The sequence below is a fragment of the Schistocerca nitens genome, chromosome 2 (genome assembly GCF_023898315.1).
Source record: "Schistocerca nitens isolate TAMUIC-IGC-003100 chromosome 2, iqSchNite1.1, whole genome shotgun sequence".
NCBI classification, from domain to species: domain Eukaryota; kingdom Metazoa; phylum Arthropoda; class Insecta; order Orthoptera; family Acrididae; genus Schistocerca; species Schistocerca nitens.
The window spans coordinates 273,184,349-273,205,945 of NC_064615.1; the positions used below are offsets into that span (position 1 = coordinate 273,184,349).

General features: G+C 42.1%; 1 protein-coding gene across 2 annotated transcripts in view; it reads right to left on the bottom strand.

The window, feature by feature from the left end:
- Positions 1-21,597, bottom strand: part of LOC126234357 (dehydrogenase/reductase SDR family member 11-like) — a 78,697-nt gene that overhangs the window by 20,073 nt on the left and 37,027 nt on the right. For both annotated transcript variants that reach the window (XM_049943044.1, XM_049943043.1), the window contains exons 3-4: positions 13,714-13,843; positions 13,498-13,627 (exon numbers count right to left, since the gene is read on the bottom strand). In XM_049943044.1, the coding sequence (XP_049799001.1) occupies positions 13,498-13,627; positions 13,714-13,843 (260 nt within the window). The remainder of the gene's footprint in view (positions 1-13,497; positions 13,628-13,713; positions 13,844-21,597) is intronic.

The window sequence follows — 21,597 nt, forward strand, 5'->3', positions numbered from 1 at the left end:
CGCACTTTAGGTACAATTTATATGTACTTAAACACGATTTGATTTCAAAATATAATGTGAACATCGTCATAAAGTTTTAATTCTTCTTTTCCTACTGTTATTTTCTCGTTTTCTATTGGGCCACCATGCTAACTTGGCAGTGTTGGGCGTCATTTCTGGCGCCACCACTCTCTCCAGGGAGGAATTTTTATACCACCCCATCTCACGGCGTGTGGTGCAGATCTCGTGTTCAAGTGCAGCAACGTTTTCTGTGTATGCCTAAAGTATAACTGAGATGGAATGTGGGTACCATCCCAGTATGTACAAAGGGAGTTCAAAAAGTTTTGCACAGTCGTCTCTGATTTTCTTATTCTTTAGCAGGAGGAGAATGAAATTTTTTGTGAACATACTTAGAACATTTAGCTATAAGTTGGTGTACAAAAGTATATTCATTCATTTACAGGTGAGCCATAATGGACCGTGAAGTAGATGTCAGGTTGCGACAACGGTCGGTGATGGAGTTCCACTTCATGAACGGCCATGACTCTGCCAGTATGAAACATGGTTGTTTTTGTCAGAAACTGAGAGCAAAACCCAATCCATGGAGTGGCGTCATCCAGATTCCCCTCGGAAGAAGAAACCAAGACTTTCACGAACAGCAGGCCGAAGGTGATGGCCTCCTTCTTCTGGGATCAGTGTGGTGTCACTTTCATTGATGTTTTGGAACCTGGTTCCGCAATTAACCAGGACCGTTACTGTTTGTCATTGAACAAGCTGAGACGTGCCATCAAGACCAACAGACCACAGTTCAGGGTCAGCTCATCAGACTACACCATCACAATGCCAAACACCATACAGCCCTTATGAAGCAGGAGAAAATCAGAAAAATGGTTTTGAAAATTGTTCCTCATCCTCCCTACAGTCCCGGCTTGGCTCCTTCTGATTTTTACCTCTTTGGTCGTCAGGAGACCTACCTGCGCGGTAAAACATTTGATAGTGAGAAAGACCTTATTTCCTGTGTCAAGCGATGGTGTAAAAGACAGACCCCAGAATTTTAACAAAGTGCACTTACATCATGGAAAGAACGTTGGGCCAGATGCGTTACAGCTGATGGAGGCTACATTGAGTAGGCTCAATGTATAGTTAAATGTTCCAAAAATGTTAACAAAAAATTACATTCTGCTCCTGCAAAAAAAAAGTTTTGCACAGACGACTGTGCAAAACTTTTTGAACGCCCTTTGTACCTATGTGGATGTCAAAAATAACTTCGAAACTACATCCAGGCTGGCCAATATACCAGCACCCGTCATTAATCTGCAAGGAGAATTCGACATGAGGCTCGCCTCCCCGTGTCCCGGAAGGGGTGCGTTAGCGCGCTTGCTACCCTGCCTCCATAAGTAAAGTTATTTAATTACGTTTTCGTTTCCCTGCATTTACTGGTCTCCATAGCTGGTACACTTGGAAATTCCTATGACACAGTACCTGAGCATGTCGCTAGAGCGGCGCAGCATTAGATATCCGCTGAACAGTGGGACAGTGAGATTGAAAGAAGAGTTAGGCGAAGAGAGCCTATATCATCAAAACTATTCTCAGAAGTCCTTGAGGATAATTTCAGATCCGTAAACTGGGAAAAGAAGCGATCGCTGTTACTAGAACATAACTGGAAAATTTTCTTTTTGCTTATAACATATTGAGTTTTCACCTGGGGCAGTAGTATTTCAACGACGAATGTTGAGACGCATTTTGACAGTTACTAGGAGGAACAACAAAAGAAGCAAACAGATCAGGGAACATACTAGAGAGAAAGGATAACTGTGTGATGGGCATGAAAGATAGTTGGACGTAGCATGTAACCAGGTAACTTGATGGTGGGTGATGCAAGAGGGTCCTTAACAAGGAGATAAGAAATTAAAACGACGACCTCACGAACATAGTCGAGAAAAGCTCAAGACCATAACACACGACAAGTTAGGAAGACACCTTTACACAACAATGGATGCCAGATTGGAGGGGGGAGGAATGAATATTATGAAGAGACTGCTGGAGATACCTCGCAATGAAAACGTGCCAACGCCACGAATATTGGAAACGATGATGTCTCAACCCCCTGCACTAACAAACGCATCTTTTCCTTTCTCGTTTCGGCAGCAGAGATTACCTATCAAATTTCATCGATGTGCAAGTGGCCTCCGGTCCGAGTGAAAGTTGGAGCTATCGAACATGGTGAACATTGGAGAAAAATAATTATTACGCAGACGTGCGCTTTGTAAAGACCATGAAAATTTTATACCATGAATAACAATGTGTAAAATTCTGGGTCCTGTGCACACATGCCGTTAATTATAATAGCGACAGAGACGGTAATTACAGGCTTTTTTCTGCCAAAGGCAGTACGGAAGTAGAACTATATGCTTCAGATAATGATCCGCATTGAAAACTACACTCCTGCCCCCTACCCTTTCCACAAAGCATTTACCTTGCCGAGGTGAGGTAGCTTGTGTGCTTTAATCATGTAGATAGCTGTACCGCAGGTGTAACCACAATGGAAGAGTGTTTGCAGACAATCTAGACAAACGTGTCATTGCTGAAGAGGGGCGGCAGTCTCTTTAGACGTTACAGGGGCAACAGCCAGGATGACTGACTGATCTGAGCTTGTTACATTAGCCAACATGGTCATGCTTGTAAGTAGGCTGTTTATGTTTTCTTATTGGCAACGTTACGTAGCGCTCTGTATGAAAATCACTGGCTGTGCTGTGTGGGGTCTGTGGCTAGTTTGCATTGTTGTCTGCCATTGTAGTGTTGGGCAGTTGGCTGTTAACAGCGCGTAGCGTTGCGCAGTTGGAGGTGAGCCGCCAGCAGTGGTGGATGTGGGGAGAGAGATGGCGGAGTTTTGAAATTTGTAAGACTGGATGTCATGAACTGCTATATATATTATGACTATTAAGGTAAATACATTGCTTGTTCTCCATCAAAATCTTTCATTTGCTAACTATGCATATCAGTAGTTAGTGCCTTCAGTAGTTTGAATCTTTTATTTAGCTGGCAGTAGTGGCGCTCGCTGTATTGCAGTAGTTCGAGTAACGAAGATTTATGGTGAGGTAAGTGATTTGTGAAAGGTATAGGTTAATGTTAGTCAGGGCCATTCTTTTGTAGAGATTTTTGGAAGTCAGATTGCGTTGAGCTAAAAAATATTGTATGTCAGTTTAAGCACAGTCATGTATAATTTTTCAAAGGGGACGTTTCATATGTCGACCCTTAGCCGAGGATACCTCACTGGAATCTTCTGATTTGTCTTGTAGTTTGTGTAATTAGTGTAGCTTTAGTTTATTGCTAGCGCGTAATTGTAGAGAGAATCTCCTTTGTAGTTGCAGTCTTTCATTGTTGTACAGTAAAACAGTTGTGGCATGCATGTAAATTTGCACCAAGTATTTCGCAGCTGCGCTTGCAATTAACTAGATTTTTTTTCAGTGCTATGTTAATGTGTTCTCTTATTTTTGCTTTTCAAATTGTGCTTTTCTGTGTTATCGTGTGAAATGTTGTGACAATAATGGCGTGTGAAAAACGTAACACTAGGCTCCAAAGTAAACTGAGAAATAATAGTGACGACGAGCGTAGCTTGTCAGCACCACTGTGTAATGAATTAACAGACATTCAAAGTAGTAATTTGGTAATTGTGCATAGGGAAATGGAGCGGGCGGCAAATAATGGTGTAGACAGTGAAACAATTAGTGAACAGGGAAGCATTATCGATCGATCGGTCGGCAACAGCTCGCCTCAGGATTCCGAAATGACAGGACACAATCTTGCAAATACTGTAGATTCAGGTTTTGCGTCCTCGCCGTTTTCTCAAATAAGTCAAGACACATTTTCTGCTTTTCAAAATTCGAATATTGCCGGTTCAAATGCACTGCCGAATAGCACTGAGGAGCATGTTTCAGACACCAGTGCATTGTTATTACAGTTAATGCAACAAATGGGACAAAGGCTACAAAAGTTAGACACAATGGAACAAAATCTTCAAAAGTTAGACACAATGGAACAACACCAGAGACAAACACAGCAACAGTTAGACGCAATGGAACAAAATCTTCACACCACACTTGAACAAACACGTGAAGATTTAACTACTGAGTTACATAAAATCGAATCGAAATGTCAAAAAGTCTGTAACGACGTAAAAACACAAATTTGTGAGCATTTCCAACCTATTTTTTCGCGTCATGAAAATGCATTACAGAATCACGAAGCAGCCATAAAAGAACTGCAAACTATTGTTCATGAAAATCACGACACCTTGCAAGCTAAAATTGACTCAGTTGCATCTACCGATTCGGTTACGCAACTTGCAAAAACTCAGGAAAACTTAAAAGACACAGTAGATACGATTTCAACACAAATGGACACTCTGAAACTTTGTTCAGAAAAACACACAGAGGAAATAATTTCACTAACGGATAAAGTAGCCGAACCTCAGATCAGTTCACTAACTTATCTACAAAGGTAGATGATGATCTGAATGACACAAGACCTGTAGCCTTCACGGACACTGAAGAGTATGAACACATTAGAAAATTCAAACAAAATCAAAATCAAATCAATACACAGTACAAAAGAGAAATCCGGGAAGTACAAGATCAGTTGGCACAAGTAATACAAGAATTACACATTTCAGAGGACACTCGCGCTCCAGTAGGGGAAGAGGGACATAGAAATACGGAACAACCACAAAATAATAACACAGGACACTTCGGAAATTATGAAAGAAATTGGCAAGGCGCATTGGATTTTGAGATGGAACCGCCGACACGACGTAACAATGAGCGATGTGCGACTCGCCGACACGATGATTTTGACTATAAGCTGTTCATTACTACACGTAAATTCAAAACATTTAAGAATTCTGACAACGACATTCATCCACAAGCATGGCTTCATCAATTCTCTCGTTGTTTTCCTCCCAACTAGTCATTGGAGCACAGGTTAGAATTTATGTGTGGCTATTTAGAGTATGAACCAGCTGTAAGAATGCGATCGGTCATTCACGATTGCCACAGTAAAGGAGAATTTTATCATGCCTTCCTCTGAGCGTATTGGTCTCAAGCTACACAAGACCGAGTAAAACATAGCATCATAATGATGAAACGTTTCGAACAATCTGAATTTTCCAGTGTTATGAAATATTTTGAAGACATGTTGCATAAGAAACAGTATCTTTCAAACCCATACAGCCCCTCAGAACTCATCCGCATTTGCTTAATCAAATTGCCTGAACATTTACGACACATTATTTTAGCACGACGTTGCAAAGACGACATTGAAGCTTTTCAGGGACTGTTACAAGAACTGGAAATTGACACTGACAATCGCGGAACGCGAAAACAGGAGCACAACAATTACAGGTCACATCTGTCACAATTCCGCGATGACAGAAATAATACACGACAAGGCTATTCTTACAAAGTAAATCGTGACCAAAACAGACACCACCTGTATGACAAACGTTGGCAGAGTAGTAATAATTACAAAGAAAGATCGCATTTCCGTAGTAATGAATATGACATAGATAACCACAGAAACAGACAATATGGTAACCAAAACAATTATTATCATGGGAGACAGAATAACTTCAGATGCAACAGTTCAGAGCGCAGTTACGATTCAGGGAGACATTCTAGACCATGTGACCAACAAGAAAGAAATTACGGAATCTACCGTTATGACGACAGACGATATAATCGTAACAACAGACCAGAATTTAATCAGAACTGGCGGGTTTCAAACAGGGCAGGGCCCTCTCGACAAGGTGAATTTGTAGAAGTTAGACCTCCAAATCCCAGTAACGACGCGCGGCAACAAAGAGACAGACAATGACTCGCACCGCAGGCAGACACGTGCGCCGGCTGGCTCCGCGAAAAATAACGTAGACGCTGACCTTGAGAAAAATTTGAGCATTCTTTACCGATGTACCATATACCACATGATAATTCCGTTGAAGCTGGAGCTCTGCATAGTAGGAAGAGTAAAGGCTTGCACCACATTTCACATGTTAAAAAGTTTATTGAAAGATAATCTGCTTTTTAACTTAGTCTTCACCATAAAATTTTTCACTTCACGCTACTAGCACGCGTTGTCACACTTAGAAACTGTTAACATGCAACAATGTTTGAAGTTAAATATCTAATCAAGAACCAAGAGAACTTATTTAAACAGAAATTACGAATGCATTGTTATAGTGAGCAGGCGGCACAGTGTTTAGTTTATTTGACAGCTACACGACTATATCACGAAGCTACTAATGAGTGACACAATTTATATTATTGCTTTTGCGCTGTATCTGTTTTATATCTGCACAGTTTTTCTGTATTATTCTGGGAAGTAAAACATGTTTTAGTAGTAACTCTCGTGGTATAGCTACAATGAGACCGCCTTTTTCGTAGCACAACAATACGTTACATTATAGTACTTTCTTGATCACGGTAAGGTACGTAATAACTACGATATCTATACGCAAAGCATTTCACTTTCGTTTAAGATGAGGTAAGTACATTGATTTCAGCAGAACTTTGCTTACAGAGGACGATAACTACGACACTTACACAGAGATTATCTTACAACAAGACGCACAGTTTAGCGCTACAGTACATGTATTTGAGTGATTAATTTTGTACTTAAAACATTTATTTTTTAAAGATTTTTGAATTATAAAGGAAGTTTTCCGTGATACATTTCATTCCATTGCTGTAACCTGTAACACCTGAGGGTATAATTACATTAATCCTCAGGGGGGTACACGCTTACTTTGTGTACCATGTGTTTGGCAAGCACAAGGAGCCCTAGCTAATATGGTTTTTGCTTATACAACTTAACACTTCGGTACCATATTTCTCTAACACATAAATTACACAGCTATCTGATCATTTAACTGAGAGACAAACATTTTTTTACTACATCAGTGACACATGTTTACGCAATTACACAGTTGGATAATTTCATACTAATGAAATTGTATTTTGTCTGTACTTTGTGAACTGTTCATATTTTTTCGGAACCATTGTGATACTATGAGAGCTTTGAATGATATATTTGATATGGGATCATGATGTTTATAGTACGTTTGAGGTAGATGACACTATTTAAATGAGCAGAGAATTTTCTTTCAGTTTTGAAGTTATTGCAGAAAGCTACGACGTTTTCAAGATTTGACTGAGGTGTTATGATGTTATTATTACGACGACGATATGTATTATGCTGTTGCGGTATGTTTATGATCAATAAGATGATGCTACCGTATATGAGGAATTTGATTTTGCTACATATTTCTTATGATGAAATATTGAAGAAGTGTCGACGAATATGTATATGTGTAATAATGTAAGGAGTAATGAACAGTGGTTAGGGTCTCTGATATGTGAAAAAGGATGTTGGAAACCAAGAATCGTACTTTAAGAATTATGAAATGTGTGTACATGCGTAAATGTATTACAATGCTGTCGAAAATTTTTTGGACACTGTTATATTTATAGGATTTTGTTTCTACACTTTTCTACTGTAATTTCTCGACTTGTGAAATTTTATTTGTATATGAGACTGTCACTGTAGTGCAAACTGGTGTCGCAAATATTTCGGTAAGAAAGTTAAGTGACCACCTGCATGTAATGCGTCGTGGGCACCCTGCTGCGTGACAATCGCCTGGAAAAAAGTAATTTGTGTGTGCCTTTCAGAGGCACAGGTAAGAAAAAAAAGAGGCCATTATCCTCGCTATTGACATTTCTTTCTAGAAAGCATCGCAAATACGACACGCTCAAACTTGAAAACATATGATTACACTGTGGAGCTCGTAATTTATGATATTTACTAAAATGCCTAATGAAATGATGAGAAACATTTTACATCTATTGTCTTTCTAGTTGAGAGATTTTTTTTACTACCTTATGAAATGCCATATGGCTAATGAATGATGTTTCATGCCTTCCTTTGTACATATTTGCTCATTTTCTTTAATATCTAGTTTTTAGCTGCACTGCAGCATTGGTTATTATAAAATTTAATAGATGTACTAATATCACTATTTTCTGTCTACAGACTCAGTAAAGAATACGTTTCTCATATACTTTCTTAGAAAAGAGAGCACAAATAGACATTTCCCTTCACAGGAATTGCATAAATAATTTTTTTAATGACTTGGTAACTTTCTTGCAGAGTAAGTTTCTGTGATGCATCACCCTAGTGTTAAGATGTGACATAGGTATTAAACATGGCCATTTTTAGTGTAATGTTTTTTCTGCTTGAGCTATGTCATGTTTAGATATAAGTTATTGCATTTGCTGCTGCTGTTTGCCAGGCACAATGTTACTGAATTTGACTTTGTATTACTCTGTTAAGCCAGTTTTACTACGGATTTATTTTTCTTGTTTGCTGCGCATTGCCTTATATTAGTTTTAATATTGCATTTGCTTTGCTAATTTATGCTGCTTGCTTTGCCATTTGTATTTTTTATCATTGCTGTTTGTGTTAATTGTTTTGTGCTGCTGCATTTCCTCGTTCCTTAGTTTAGCATCTGAGCTCAGTAGATTTAAATTAGCTTAAGATGGGGTAGGCTATATGAGAGAACGAGTTGTGATGAATTGGAAGAAATGTATTGAGAAGCTATAAGAAAATGGTTTGGCCAAAAAAAGTATTTTGGAAGAGGATATGAGCAAAAAAGTAGGGTTTAGGGACAACAGATTTAGATAGGATTTTCTTGGAAATAAATAATAGGTAAGATAATGGAAAATAAATAATGAGGTAAGAAATATGTGAACATGTAAATACAGAAAGCCTGCTTGGATAGGATTTTTTTGGTGGAAACAAATGTTGAAATAAGACGAAAGATCTATGGAATGAAGTTTTAGGTCGGACTGCAGTACCAAATGTTACACTGAAAACAAACCCTGCCCTTTCCTCTTGTGTTATTCTGCTATGTGTTTGTGTACTCTTGTATATTTGTGTTTTTCCTGTCTTTATGTATTTAGCTGATATGAGCTACGTTGTAGAATTTTTCTAATACTATGTTATTTACTTTGCAAAGATGTTTAGACATTATTTTTTCTGTTTTGTTGCTCATATGTGAAGGCGATGTTTCAAAAGTTATTCTGATATTTATGTATGTACTTATGTCATTATTTTTGTAACACTGATGTATATGTTTATTTCTATTCTTTTGTAAAGCCTGTGTTACTACAAATGTTATCTGTATTGTTATGTTCTTTAATGATGTATTTTGTACCTTTGTTATTTTATTTTTATGTTATCAAATTGTAATTGTTACCAGTTCTTCAAATTAAGTATCATTTCACTGCACACGTTTCTGTTGGTCATAATATATGCACAGTATGTGAGAAGTTGGGCTGTTAGTGCTTGCACGTGTGTTAATAATTCAGCAAGGGACTGGATAACAGCATTGCTCGTTCTAAAGACATTTCAAAAAAATTTTTTGTGAGTGCGCAAGTGGTGGTTTATGGACTTGCTATATTGTCCGAAAGACTCTTCGATGGTGATTGTGCACCTGCACAGTCGCAACAGATGGTTGCTGGCCATCTCTACAAGGACTACAGTGGGTCTACACCTTTGATGACTCACCAACACCATTATTTTTACAAGGACTGCAGTGGGTCTGCACCTCTGGTGGCCCACCAATACCGTAATCTCTAACAAGACTACAGTGGTCTGCTCTGTGATGACCTACCTACCAATATTCTTCAAAACTTCGACTGACTCTGCTGTGGGTTTGCTCTGTTGTGGACCATTACCTGTCTGCATGTCAAGAGTCAGCACTGTCTTTCTGTTGGAAGGACAACACTACTTCTTCAAGACTGGATTGAAATCAACTACTTCTGTGTGCATTGTCTTTTACTGCTCAGACTTTGAGAAAAAAAATAAAACTGCAATTTTACTGTGATGAATGATCAGGACTGTCTTTATGGACTGTGAGAAAATTTTAGCTTTTGACCAACATTGTATCAATAAGTGTGTGCATTTGATTTCTTTGTTATTGTAATTATGAAAAATTTTATCAAATCATTATTGGCCACTGCCCAAAACAGTTTGTAAAATTTTTTTGTTGGGAGCATGGTGGCTATGTAAGTAGGCTGTTTATGTTTTCTTATTGGCAACATTACGTAGCGCTCTGTATGAAAATCACTGGCTGTGCTGTGTGGGGTCTGTGGCTAGTTTGCATTGTTGTCTGCCATTGTAGTGTTGGGCAGTTGGCTGTTAACAGCGCGTAGCGTTGCGCAGTTGGAGGTGAGCCGCCAGCAGTGGTGGATGTGGGGAGAGAGATGGCGGAGTTTTGAAATTTGTAAGACTGGATGTCATGAACTGCTATATATATTATGACTATTAAGGTAAATACATTGCTTGTTCTCCATCAAAATCTTTCATTTGCTAACTATGCATATCAGTAGTTAGTGCCTTCAGTAGTTTGAATCTTTTATTTAGCTGGCAGTAGTGGCGCTCGCTGTATTGCAGTAGTTCGAGTAACGAAGATTTTTGGTGAGGTAAGTGATTTGTGAAAGGTATAGGTTGATGTTAGTCAGGGCCATTCTTTTGTAGAGATTTTTGAAAGTCAGATTGCGTTGCGCTAAAAAATATTGTGTCAGTTTAAGCACAGTCATGTATAATTTTTCAAAGGGGACGTTTCATGCTGTGTTGGTACTACGAAAAACTGAAAACAAGCTGAAACTACAGCCTGATGTCAAGCAGCCCACTTTCTGGCTTAATGATGACGATATCACCTTGGATAAAATAATCCTGAGGTAAAATATTGCATTAATCTAGCTTCTGGGCGTGACTTCTCAGGACGACGTTGTCATCAGGTGAAACAAAACTCATTCTACGCATTGGAGCATGGAATGTTAGAGAAGATGGATTAGAGAGCTTAAAAACAGAAATGGGTATGTTGGAGTTAGAGATAATGAGAATGACTGAATTACAGTTCCAGGAAGAATGGTACTTCTGGTCAGGTGAGTATGCGGTGATCAATACAAAATCAAATAGAGGTAGCACAACAGAAGATCTAATAATGAATTAGAAAACAGGAACGCGGTAAGCTATTACGAACAACGTATTGAATGCTTTACACTAGCCAAAATGGACACGAAACCAACACCCACCACAGTAGCACTTATTATCCTAACCAAAATAGACGCGGAGGCAACACTCACTACAGTGGTGTAAACTAGCTCCAAACATCACTAAAACGTTGAAACAATATGTAATGGGGATAGAAGAAGTTATTCATATTGATAATCAAAATGAAAATATAATTGTGATTGGAAGTCTATAGTAGCAAAAGGAAGAGAACGCAAAAATGGTAGGAGAACTGGAATGGAAGTGGAAGTTGCCTGGTCGAATTTTGCTCGGATCACAATTCAATCATTGCTAATACTTGAATAAAACGTTCTCCAGTTTTCAGCGGCGTCAAGAGATTAAAATAACACGAGCTTTCGGCCAAGCGCTCCTTGGCCACTGTCAATTATTATGACTGCCAGTGGGCTGATGGTACGTCCTTATATACCCTAGCTGCCGGCTGCGACGTCACTGGTGCCTGCGGCATCGCCATATATGGCCATTCGTTGACTCGGCACTCGGTGTACCCGCTTCAACCGCGCGATCGCCTGGATCACACACTGCGCTGAGCTGCAGGCTTTCGTCTGTATCAAGGATGTTATAGGTGACTTATTTCAATGGCTTCTTCTGTTACACAGTCCCAGGACTTGTTGGTGAAAGCGACGAGAGAGGTTCCGTGAAATTTGATCCGGTGACCGTTTTCTAAATCATGCTTATTAAATCGACTTCCTCGGCTTTCTCGGAGTATCGCAGGCGATAAAAGCTCGCATGCTCCTTCCTGCGTTGTTCCATAGTGCGTACTGTTTGTACGATCTAATACTGGCCACTCTAGCAAGGTTTCTTGTAGACCCCAGGTGTTTTGAGACGTGCTGCGTCTTTAACTAGTCTCCGTAATTGCCAGATTTTTATCGGAGTTCTGAAATCTATTTGATCTTATGTCTTTTTAGCAGGCGGCTTATCTTGCGCGACACGAGGCGAGGAAGAGTGTGTGTGTGTGTGAAATCTTATGGGACTTAACTGCTAAGGTCATCAGTCCCCAAGCTTACACGCTACTTAACCTAAATTATCCTAAGGACAAACACACACACCCATGCCAGAGGGAGGACTCGAACCTCCGCCGGGACCACGAGGAAGAGTAATGCATTGTCTTTTCCTACCTCCGTAGTTACCTGCATGTTAATGTTAGCACCGGTGAAATTATCTAAGAACTCGTGGAGGTTGTCACATCCATGGGGACAAGTGACGAAAAAGTTGTCATTGTATCGAAAGAAACAACTAGGCTTTAATAGCACTGTGTCTAAGGCAATATCCTCAAAATTCTCCATGAAGAGGTTTGCAACAGCTGGAGTTTACAGGCTTCCCATGGCAACATCATCGGAGTGATCGTAATACTGATTGTTGTACAGAAAATAAGAAAAAGAGACAGTTCATTGTCGTTCATCGATGTCCTAGTCGTTCATAACAGATGATATGGAAGTTTATAGAGATTTTTTTTTTCTCTCGTTCTATTTACGAGTGGGTCAGAAAGGTGTTTAATGATCTGCAGTAGTATAACTGTTTGTGAAACATATATGTAGATTACCAGGTGAAGCAGCAGGGACCTGGAGTCTGCTCTACTGCTTCATCAGAGGTGTATAATGATCTGCAATAGCATAACTGCTTATGAAAAATACCGGGTAATCAAAAAGTCAGTATAAATTTGAAAACTTAATAAACCACGGAATAATGTAGATAGAGAGGTAAAAAATGACACACATGCTTGGAATGACATGGAGTTTTATTGGAACCAAAAAAAGTATTGCTAGACGCGTGAAAGATCTATTGTGCGCGTCGTTTGGTGATGATCGTGTGCTCAGCCGCCACTTTCGTCATGCTTCGCCTCCCAGGTCCCCAGACTTCAGTCCGTGCGATTATTGGCTTTGGGGTTACACGAAGTCGCAAGTGTATCGTGATCGACCGACATCTCTAGGGATGCTGAAAGACAACACCCGACACCAATGCCTCACCATAACTCCGGACATGCTTTACAGTGCTGTTCACGACATTATTCCTCGACTACAGCTATTGTTGAGATATGATGGTGGACATATTCAGAATTTCCTGTAAAGAACATCTTCTTCGCTTTGTCTTACTTTGTTATGCTAATTATTGCTATGCTGATCAGATGAAGCGCCATCCGTCAGACATTTTTTGAACTTTTGTATTTTTTTTGTTCTAATAAAACCCCATGCCATTCCAAGCACGTGTGTCAATTTGTACCTCTCTATCTACATTATTCCGTGATTTATTCATTTTTCAAATTTATACTGACTTTTTGATCACCCAGTACATGTAGATACCAGGCGGAGCGGCAGGGAACTGGAGTCTGCTCTACTTCTTCAGCAGAAATGCTAGTCTGGTAGCAGTACTCACGGTGACCCTCATGTTGGAGTCGCGCTGGAGGAACTCGCGACGCAGGCCCTCGGACAGCACCCTGACGGCGTGCTTGGTGCCGTAGTAGAAAGCGCCCTCCGACATGAGGGGTAGCCAGTGGCCCGCCACGCTGCAAGCACACAGCAGACAATAAGTAATGAGGCACTGATTAGGGTGAGAAGCAGCAGGCGGGCGGGAGAAGGGAGCGAGCGTCACCTGCCGATGTTGACGATGTGGCCGTCGTCGACGCCCTTGGCGCGCATCAGGTGAACGGCCTCCTTGGTGCACAGCGCCAGGCCCAGCACGTTCACCTGCAGCATGCGGCGGAACTCCTCTGTGCTGCCCTCTGCACACACACACAAGCACACATACAAGCTTTACCCAATGTAGGCCTGGTCTGACACAAAAGTCTCCCCACAGCGCACTGATGAGCCGAAACATCATGACTACCGTGCTTAATAACCTACTGGCCTACGTTTCGAACGACATATATATCCGATTCTGCGTCGAATGAGTTCATCAAGTCCTTGATAGGTGTCTGGAAATGTGTGACACCAGATCTCTACCCAGGTCACGCCAATTACGAGCCAATGGTTTTTGTGCCAAAAGTGGCACGTAATAGATTCCCATATGTGCTTCATAGCGTACAGGTCAAGCGAATTTGGTAGCCGAGACACCACTGTGAGTCGACTATCGTGCTCCTTGAACCACCGTATCACAGTTCTGGCCCTTTCACAAGGAACTCTATCTTACTGGAATATGCCACCTCCATCGGTAGCAAATTAAGCTTGAAGGGATAGACGGGGTCCACATCAACGATCATGCAGTGGACTGTGGTTACTACCACAGGTCCCATGTAAGACCCATCGAGTGTCCCCCATAGCATAATGCTGTCCCCCACTTGCATCCGTCCATGGCAAGGTTCATGTTTCCAGTAGCCGTTTACCTGGATCACGGCCTAACCAGACACGACTGACGACGTGCTGTAACGACAAAAGTGATTGATCATACCATGTGGCACGTTTCCATTGATCCACGGTCAAATCCCGTTTATTCCGGTTTCGCTGCATTTACCATCGACGATACCGGAAACACTTGTGCCTGCACCAGCATTGCACCCTGTCGGCAGACCTGCCACAAATCGCTGCCTATCCTGCTTTATACGCCTGGCGAACCCGACCTCCATGTTCCGTGGTGAGACGCCGACGTCCAACACCTTGCCACCGTCTCGCCGTGTCACCATCCTTCAACCATTCACCATAGCTGCTCACGGCAGTAGTAGTAGCTTTTTCCTAGACGCACGTTCCCAGTTGCCTGGCCATAATAATTTCGACTTTGTCACAGTCGCTTGAGTCAGTGAATTACATATGCGGCTTGCAGCGTTGCTAGTGTGATTCCCCATTCGTCTCTGCTCCTTTACCGCTAAAATCTGGTTTCGTAGGACAGAGCGGGTCAGGTTGTGGAAAGGGGCCAAGGTCAATTATTGTTTGTTATACAAGAACGCACAACTTTATTTCTCAAACCAAGGCACAGTTTTGTCTTTAAAACAAGAAAGATCAATTCACGGCTGAGGGCCCAAGTAACTTCTCCAGAATAAGTTTAAATGATTGCTTTTAGAACACCAGGATTTAGAGTAACGGCTGAAGGCCTCACTTAAGTAAAATTGCAATATCTTCTCGGCTAAATGCCAAAATAAAATTTCAGATCAGCCAAGGAAATTCTTCAAATGTCAAGCATTTACAAATTTCGGCCAAAGGCCATATTAAGGAAAATTCAAACTACTTTTTCGGCTGAAATCCAATAAAAGAATTTTTTACATAATAAAAGAGAGGCGTTAAAGATAATCTTGTACACAGTGCAACAAAAAACATCTTAAGAAACTTGAACTATCTTGTCGGCTGAAGGGGCAAACAATTATTCAAAATAATTAATGACAACCTTAAGCTAAACATTTACACAACACTGCTGAAGCCCGTTTCAATAATTCAAGATAATTAAAGAAAAAATTTTACAGACAAGGATCTACATATTAAAGCCACAGATTCTGAAACAAACGCGGCTGAAGGCCTAAATACAGAGCAACAAGAATTTTAAATAAAACACGGCTGAAGGCCTAATCTTAAAATTGTTGTCATGAAGTTCGGCTGAAGGCCATATACTTAACATAAAACATACAATATTAATACAGGGCTGAAGGCCTGGCACAGTACCTGCGACCAAATAAAAATGACAATCACAAGCAACAGACAGTGGTGCTCAGAAGTGTTCCTAGGATCGGCCTGGGGGAAGCTCTAAGCACAGTTTGGTGAGACAGGCAGCCAAGCGTAACACTAAACAATCGGGTGGCAACACGACCTAGGGACGGCTGAAGAGCCAACCAACAGCCTAATCGATTCCCTTCCATTCCCTTCCACACGATACACTCGCTGCTCCATTTCAACCGACCGACGGACTACTCCAGAACGCACACAGTATTCATCTGCACAGTGGAAATCACAGAAGCTACACACGGTTACACGTAAACACACTTGCACAAGAACTTGAACAATCGCAAAAGCAGTCACTGTGGAACATCAAGGATGAATCAATTCGACATATAGAGTGTTTCCACAAGCGGTCGACGACCAAATACACGTCGTCCGATGAGACGACCGACCGAACGACCAACCCAGGTCGTTCCCACTCAAGTTACATGTGTCGGCGACGGTCTTGGCTGTCCGAAGCTGGTTGCAGCTCCAACCCGACTCAACCCCATGTCCGTTCGGAACTCGGAGACACGGCGACCGGGGCACCCTGGCTCGGACCCATCCGTGCAGAGGTAACTCTTGCCCATTGGCGACCTGACATCCCTGCCCAAGGAAGGAACCGATCCACGTCCGGCAAGATGACCAAGTGACGAGGCTCAGGAACGGTCAAAAGACTAAATACACGTCGCCCGATGAGACGACCAACGGAACAACCGACCAACGGTCGTCCCGCTCCAATCTCCTTCCGTCGGGCAGTTCATGTGTCGCCAGCGGTCGGCGAGCACTGGCTGTCCGCACCTCACTGGTGCTCCTCGCCGACTTCACTGTTGCTGCGTCCCCGGACTGAGCTCCCAACTGCCTTCAGACACACGACGACAGAAATACTCGCGGTCGCTCCTAAGCTAGTACGACGGTGCACTTATCGATAAGCGCTGCTGCTGTCACTCACGGACAAGCAAACCAGCAACTTAGTGACGCCAGTAAATCGAGTTAAAAGAAACGAGGCGACAGAAACTATAAAAACAAGATGACGAGCAATAAACAGCATGACCACGAGCCGCGCACGGTTCAACCGCGTCGGGTGTCTACAATGCGCGGAAGCGGAATTCAGTTTCGCGCTGGCTGTGGTCCCTACGTTTCGGCTCACCAGTTTCTATCTACAGAGACCCGATTTTGGGTCATTCAGTGTCTTGATGCAGTCCGGTCGTCCCCCAGTTATTTCCTACAGTATTTTCGACAAAGAAAATCGAGGATGGGGTAGACACTGAGCCAGGAAAGAGATAACTGTAGACTGTACCGGAAACGCAAACAGCTACGGTTACTATCTAGACGGTGTGTATCGCGTAACAAAGTTCTCTAAATTATTCTACATTGTCTGAAAGACAATCTTTTTGAAAGCAGCAGCAAGAGCAATGTTTGCTACGATTTCAGCAGAAACCCGACTGCATTTATACACTGTACATTCACATTAATATGACAACCTGTCAAAAGCATCAATAGCCACCTTTTCCAGCGCAGATCGCTCCGAGATGTGCAGAAAGAGCGTCACTGAGGTTCTGGAAGGTACAAATGGTGATGTGGAGCCATGCCGACTTCAATGCCGTTGCCAGCTACGTCAGGTTGCTCGGCTTAGAATCCACAGCGCGAATATACGATCGAGGTGATCCTACAGATTCTCGATTGGGATTTAACCCAGAGAGTCTGGTGGCCAGGGGAATACGATAAATTCATCCCGCTGCTCTTAGAACCACGCACGTACACTGCGAGCTTTGTGACACATTGCGTTGTCCTGCTTGTAAATGTCATCGTGCCGAGGAAAAACAAACTGCATGCGGCGTAGACATGGTCCCCAAAGACAAATGGAAATTTGTGTTGATCCATTGTATTTTCTAGAATGACGAGATCACCCAGCGAATGCCAGAAAAATTTTCTCTAGATCTGAACGTTCCGCTTTGGTTGCTTCCAGACTATTCACGCCGTACTCAAGAATGGCCATCTGTCCGATGGGGCATGAAACGTGATTCATCTGAAAAGGCCACCTGTTGCCACTGAATGGGCGTCCAATTGCGGTGTTGGCGCCTTCGTCGCCGATGAGCAGCAGTCAGTACGGATCCAAGAACCAGCCACCTGCTGCGGAAGCTCATACGCAGCAACGTTCGCTGAACTGTCGTTGGTAACCCTTGGCTCATGTAGGCGGTCAGCTGCTCAATTCGCCCGTACACTTCTCCATTGCCCTTGTTCCCCCCTGTCATCTATGCCCCGTGGTGCACCTTAGTTGCCTCGGCGCCAGTTTTGGACCGCGCCCTTTTGCCATGGACGGTGTACTTTCATCACGGCGGTTCGCTAACAGTTAACAAACTTAGCCGTTTCGGAAATGTTTCTACCCTTGGCCTGAAAGCCAGTGTTCATGCCCTTTTGGATGTCAGATGAATCCCTCCATTTCCGCATTACGACAACGACTGCATTGTTTTCCGCGTCCCCCTCCCCCTCACCCCCACCACACGCTTTCCATTCTCCACTGTTAGTGCTGCCACGTGTCATCTGCGGGGATGGCTGCGTCGAACATAGGCCGGAGTCACATCAATGAAACCGTGTAACCGTCTAAAGTTATGAAAGGGAAGTCGTAATAGAAAATGGAGTGAGACCTGTTGTACCCTCAACTTGTGTCATTTAACCTCTACACTAAGGAAGCAGTAAAGAATACCAAGGAGATATTTGGAAAGGGGGTTCAGTTTAAGGGAGAATTCTGTAAGATACGGTAAGGATCTGGATGATTCGTTCAACGGAATGGATGGTATCGTGAAAAATGCTTACAAAACGTACATCAACAAAACTAAATCAAGAGTAATGGAGCATAGTCGAGTTAAAACAGGCGATGCTGAGACAATTAAATTAGGAAATGAGACAGTAAAAGAAATAGATGATGTTCACTATTTGGGTATCAAAATAACTTAAGAACGTTTTTGGAATATTGTCCGTGGAAAAAACAGCGATCGATGAAACTATAATAAAATTATTTCAATGAAAGCAGTCTAGATGGTATGTAAGTCACTTACTTCATTCTTTGACCGATTTTGAGCTCTTATAGGATCATCATCAGACCATTTCACTCCGTGGTGAGAGCAAGAGACAGTTGCATGGAGAAGAGATCGAAACCGGTCACAGAATGAAATAAATAACTTACATTCGATCAAGACTGCTTTAATTGAAATAATTTCATTCTAGCAAAAGGTAGAGAGGATATAATGCAGACGGGCAATATTATGAAAAGCGTTTCTAAACAACAGAAATTTGTTGAGATCTAATGTACTTTTAAATGATAGGACATCTTTTCCAAAGATATTTATCTGCAGTTTAGCCTTTTACGAAAATAAATCGTGGAGTAGAAACAGTTCAAAGAAGTAGAGAATAACAGCTTTTAAAATGTTGTGCTACAGGAGAACGTTGAGGGTTAAACAGGAGACGTTGAGTAACTAATGAGGAGATAGTGAATCGAATAATAGAAATAAATATTTGTGGCTGAGTTTGACTAAGTTTAAATTAGACTGTAAATACACTCTCATTCAAAAAAAAAAAAAAAAAAAAAAAAAAGAAGAGAAGAAACACCTTGAACGACTAGAGACAGAACGTTAATAATCACAGGACATGTACATTAGTATGCTCTGCAGAAATGATTAGCTATTGAACCATGTCAGTGCGCAGATTCAATGTCAAAATCGATAACATGGCGCAACACTACCTAATGGTAAAATGTACCTGCGGCGCTCGTTGTCGCTACAAACCGAGGGAAATGGATCAGTCTGACGTGAGCAGACATGCAAGTTGAATCGAAGACGTATGCTCGAACCGTACCGTCAAATCGCTGAGTCTGAAAGAGGGTACATAATTGGCATGAAAGAATATGATGCATCCATCCGGGAAATTTCTGCTCGTGTGGGACAAAGCGTTTCGACAGCGCAACGGGTGTATGCAGAATGGCTCACGGTAGGCCGTAGAACTTTATGAGTTGGGGCAGGTCGCAGTACCCAGATCATTCCCCAAGAAGGCTGACAACTCACCCAAATAGCTTTAAAGGACAGATCTGCATCCTTCTTGTCTCTGGCGCAACAATGGAACACACCGCACACGACCAGGGGTGACAGACTGTCGCCGTTTATTACGGCATGGGTTATGTGCGCGTCGTCCACTTCCTACTTTACGTTTGACGAATATGCAGAAACATGGTGGTGTATGGATCGACTTCACTGGGACAGGCATGGACTCAGATAGTGTTTTCGGACGAACCCAAGTTCTGTTTGTTAGAAAATAATGGCCGCATTTTTATTCGCCGCAGACAGGGGGGCGCGACATCACAGTGAGTGCATTTACACAAGACACACAGCACCAGCTCAAGGCCTTATGGTGTTGGTTGCTATTGGGTACAGCCACAAATAACAGTCGACGCGAGTCCAGGTACTGTCACTAGTGGACCTACATGAATGACATCCTGCGAACAGTAGCCATACCCATTCTGCAGCAGCCATTTTTCAGCAAGAGAATGCACGACCACATGTTGCTACATGAACATGTGCCTTCTTGTTGCCACAGGATGTCAGCCTTTTGTCCTGGCTCGCCAGATCACCAAACTTGTCGTCAATCTAAAATATGTGGTATATGGTGAAACGACTGGGGCAGTGCATGACTCAACGCCAACCACCATAGATGAACTTTGGAACTATACGAAATGCAGCATGGATGGCTATACCACAGGACGCCATTCGCCCCTTCATACGTGTGGATGCTTTCACGCATGGAACAAGTTTTCAAGACACATGGAGAATCCTGTGTCACCTAGCCCACCCGAACCAAGGTGATTGGAAAGCTAATCATTTCTACAGAACATACTGATGGACATGTCCTATGAATATGAGCGTCCTGTCTCTATTCGTTTAAGGTGCTCTGTTTTCTTCTGAAGATGAGTGCATAAGGGGGAAATTTATGACCAGTGTGACGGGGTTGCTATGGTTTCATTTTTGTCGCCGATAGCAGCTGACATTTTTGTGGGCCATGTCGAACAACAGGCATTAAGTAATGTGGAATTAAAAATATCTTGCTGGCTACGCTGTGTGGATAACTCGTTCGTTCTTGGTTACACACTGGGGAAGATCTACATAGCTTCCACTGTTTCCTGAATATTAATCCTAAAATCAGCTTCATCATGGATGTGGAGACCGAGGTCGACCTTCCATTTTCAGATGTTTTGATCTACAGAAGATCTGACAATAGGCAGCCGAAATGCCGCTTCGCACCACTTCTCAGCCCATAAGCAATCTGCTCTGAACACTCTGTACTCTCTAGCATTGCTCGTCACTGACGGTAAGAGCTTTTGATCAAAGCTAGATTTTCTTATGGAAACACATATGACTAACTGCTATGGTGAACTTTCCATAAACAGGGCCTTTAAAAGGAGTTTTAATAATAATAATTATAGTAATAATAATAATAATGTAAACAAGGAGTACGAGTAACGTACTAAAAAAATGTAAAGAAAGAGTACGAGGAACTTCCTGCTTATTGTCTAAGATTTGTCTCTAAAACAACCGATCGCATAGGTGGAATCCAATGAAAGAATTGTTTGTGGACTATGTTTTCAGTCAACACCAGATAAAAGACTTCTTCGGCCCCTCAACGGACGTGGCTGACCGCCCCACACAAGGCATATTCATCTACGTCTACATCTATTCTCTGCAAACCACTGCGAAGTGCATGGCAGAGACTACATCCCACTTAATACCAGTTAGCTGCGTTTCTTTCTGTTCCATTCACGTATTGAGCGAGAGAAGAATGATTGTTTAAATGCCTCTTTGTGTGCTGC